General features: G+C 46.4%; 1 protein-coding gene across 2 annotated transcripts in view; it reads right to left on the bottom strand.

Annotated features, from left to right (window-relative positions):
• eci2 (enoyl-CoA delta isomerase 2) overlaps nt 1-3443 on the bottom strand; it is a 13399-nt gene continuing 9956 nt past the window's right edge. The window contains exons 9-12 of one of the 2 annotated variants that reach the window (XM_014030561.1): nt 787-876; nt 551-694; nt 89-237; nt 1-57 (exon numbers count right to left, since the gene is read on the bottom strand). In XM_014030561.1, the coding sequence (XP_013886015.1) occupies nt 51-57; nt 89-237; nt 551-694; nt 787-876 (390 nt within the window). In that variant the 3' untranslated portion in view covers nt 1-50. Of the gene's footprint in view, nt 238-550; nt 695-786; nt 877-3443 lie in introns of both variants that reach the window. The other variant, XM_014030560.1, reaches the window with a different exon arrangement.

The raw sequence follows: 3443 nt of genomic DNA, 5'->3' as shown, positions 1-3443 counted from the left end.
TTCACCTCCTGCAGCTCCATCACAGCCTGGCTTCACCTCCTGCAGCTCCATCACAGCCTGGCTTCACCTCCTGCAGCTCCATCACAGCCTGGCTTTGGTCTGGAAGAAGCTCATGACGGCGCTCAGACACTCGTCTGACAACCAGCGCTCCATCAGCAGCTCCACCTCTGCATCGTTCACTTTGTACAGATGCTCCTTGTCCACAGAACGGACCAGCTGTTTGGACAGAGCCAGAGACTGACGGAGACACAGAGGACAGAGACACAGAGGACAGAGACACAGAGGACAGAGACACAGAGGACAGAGACACAGAGGACAGAGACAGTTCAGGGTCTTCACTGAGCAACATTTAGTTGCAGCTCAGTTTGTGTAACTCTGTTCTTTCCAACCTTCAGATGTGTAAAACCTGAACCCTGTCTGACAGGAGGAGTCTCATGTTCCATGTGTGTTAAACTGTAATGTGGAAACATGTGTGTGTGTGTTAAACTGTAATGTGGAAACATGTGTGTGTGTTAAACTGTAATGTGGAAACGTGTGTGTGTGTGTTTACGTTGCGAGGCAGCTCAGCGTAGGCCTTCAGTCTGCTCCAGACCTCAGACTGGAAGCTGCTGTCAGGGAAGACCTCAGTAACCAGACCCAGTCTACAGGCCTGAACCGCAGTCAGCTTCTTGTTGAACAGCAGCATCTCACTGGCCTGCAGACACACACACACACACACACACACACAACCAGGTTCACAGCTGGACACGCAGCACAGGTTCTGCTCAGCACACGGGCTTTCTCTACCTTGGCGCCGCCCATAAGTTTGGGGAAGGTGTAGGAGGAGCAGCCCTCGGCGCTCTGGCCCAGCTGAGTGAAGGGGGTGTGGAAGGTGGCCTGCAGACACACAAACTCTGCTTCATCACAACACAACTGGTCCTGAGCTCACTGAGGCTCCTTCTAAACCTTCACACATCAGGTTTCAGCTCCAGAACCTGGGCCGTGACCGATGGGATCATCACGCAGAGGTTCTTAACCTATGAGCCGTGGGACCACACTGATTTTAAATAAGGTGTAATACACTTTCTCACCACTAGTAGCAGTAGTGCACCACTCAGATGTTTAACAACTTTTTAATATGTAGAAGAAGAACCTTTGAAACCTGCTGAGAATGGAAACTTATTTTAAATGAAAAGTAGAAGCAAAAATGAAAGTAACTCATCAAAAACACCAAAGTTTGTCACTAATATAAAGAGCAGCCTCTGTTTTACCATGTAATATTTTAAAAGTTCAAAACATTATCAAATACAGTTGCAGATACAACTAGGTCAGGGGTGTCAAACTCCWGTCCTCGAGGGCYGCTATCCTGCATGTTTTAGAGGTTTTCCTGCTCCAACACACCTGATTCAGTGATTGAATTAACTCTTCAAATTGTGCAGAAGCCTGTTATCACCCAGCCATCAAAATCAGGTGTGTTGGAGCAGGAAAACCTCTAAAACATGCAGGATAGTGGCCCTCGAGGACTGGAGTTTGACACCTCTGTTGTAGTGGAATACGACTTRCATGATTTGCATATTCCGGTGGGTGCAGGCGTACTGTTTGAGTCAAACTCAAACTGTACATTGGGTGTTTGTTATGTGGTGCACTTTATGGAGAAGGTGGGGGTTTAGAAAGGGGTATGTGACCAGGTGCAAGGGGGGTGGGGGTTGTTGGTTTTTTTTTAGTTTGGTAATGTGTCAGGGTTTGGCTTATTTCCCAGTGGTAATCCTAGGCAATAGGTCAGGGTTGGACCTGTGTTTGAGTGGTTATTCTTAGGTTTTGGGTTAGGATTGGGCCTATGTCTGAATGGTTGTCATAAGTAATGGGCAGTGGTTGGGCCCATGTTTAAGTGGTTAACCTAAGTGGTAGGTCAGGATTGGTTCTATGCCTGAGTGATTAACCTAAGTGCAGGGTCATGATTGGGTCTATGTTTGAGTAGTTAAATTCAATGATGRGTCTGGGCTGGGCCTTTGTTTGAGTGGTTGGCCTGAGTGATGGTCAGGTTTGAGTTTATGTTTGAGTGGTTGACCTAAGTGAAGGGTCAGGGTTGGGTCTATGAGTGGTTGACCTATGTTTGAGTGGTTAACCTAAGTTGTGTGTCAGGGTTGGGCCTATGGTTGAGAGGTTAACCTAATATTCCCAGAGGTCAAGTTAGTGTTTTTTTTTATGCTGGGTGAGGATGAATTGGAATGCTAGTTCAATCCATTCTGTGATGGTTCTGTGTGCCATGGTTTTGGCTGTTGAACAGAAGAAAAAGAAGAAAAGTAAGATATAGTTGTGTATCTAGGAGTGTACAATTTTTAGGGTACTTTTAGGTTGTTCTAAGGTAGCCTAGTTCATTTGCGTAGTTAGCTCTGGGGCAGTTGGACTGCTTCAGATCTAATTTGTATCTAAAGAGAATTTCAGGACTTAATCTTCAGTGATGTCCATTGGGTCAACAAGCGTTTCGGCCATTTATCACCAGACGCTCTCGCCAGTAGGGGCCCCTCGGGCTGATCAAATCCCGAGGCTAAGTCCTGTGTCCAGATGACAGGTGATTTGGTGATATTTTTTTACATGAAACCAAAGTTTAATTTATTCTTCTAAAGTTAAACTTGTTCTTAAAACCGGTTGATTTGTTAACTTTTTTTTGTTAGAAGAAAGTGGAGAGAATTGTAGGATTGGATTGGTAAGGTTCTTTTTTTGTGTTATTTTTTAGAAAAGGGTTGCTGTGTTTGTTAGGTGGTTTTGTGCTGGGTTTTTAGGCTGGTTGGCCGTCCGTCCTCCCATGTGAGGATGGTCCGTCCGGTGTGTTAATTCTACGGTTTTAGATTAGTTTAAAATGACTTTTCTAGGAGAATATACTTTTTGAGGGTTGGTTTTTTTTTTTTAGACGTTAAAGATAATTCTCAGGGGGCCAGTTTTGGTGTGGGTTGCCCTGCTGCTTTATTTGTACAGTTAATAAGTGGGATTAAGATATTTTTTAGCTTGCAGTCGTTATGTGTGGTATAGGTGTTTGGGTGGTGTGGGTGCGTCAAGACTAGTCCTCGTAGAAGACTGGGCTGCAATTAAGACTCCTGAGGCCCAAGAGTCACCTTTCCCACAGTGCTTTTCCTATAGGTGGAAACATGGGAAGGTAGATACTTACTGTGCCCCTGGTTTCAAAAACACACTGTCCGTTAACACCGCTAAGTGGAACCAGTATGCCCAGGAAGCTCGAAGGGATTCTCCGTTGAGGTGTGATTGTCTCCAGGTCCCGTCATCTGCTGGGGGCGGTGTTGGTCAGCATCCGGGGGTGGGGGTCACTCAAATGGTTGGAGTCGATGTTTCATCTGRCTGTTCGCCGGTTCCTTGGGGGTTCCTCCTCCGGGTTCTTCTGCCGTTGTCCCTTGGCCATGGGTGTGGGGTGGGTGGTGGGGGGGTGTTTGGGATCCTGTCTGAGTCCA

The sequence above is a fragment of the Austrofundulus limnaeus genome, unplaced genomic scaffold (genome assembly GCF_001266775.1).
Source record: "Austrofundulus limnaeus strain Quisiro unplaced genomic scaffold, Austrofundulus_limnaeus-1.0 Scaffold1080, whole genome shotgun sequence".
NCBI lineage: Eukaryota > Metazoa > Chordata > Actinopteri > Cyprinodontiformes > Rivulidae > Austrofundulus > Austrofundulus limnaeus.
Note: the sequence above shows the minus strand (reverse complement) of the source record. Positions and strands in the feature narration are given on the sequence as shown.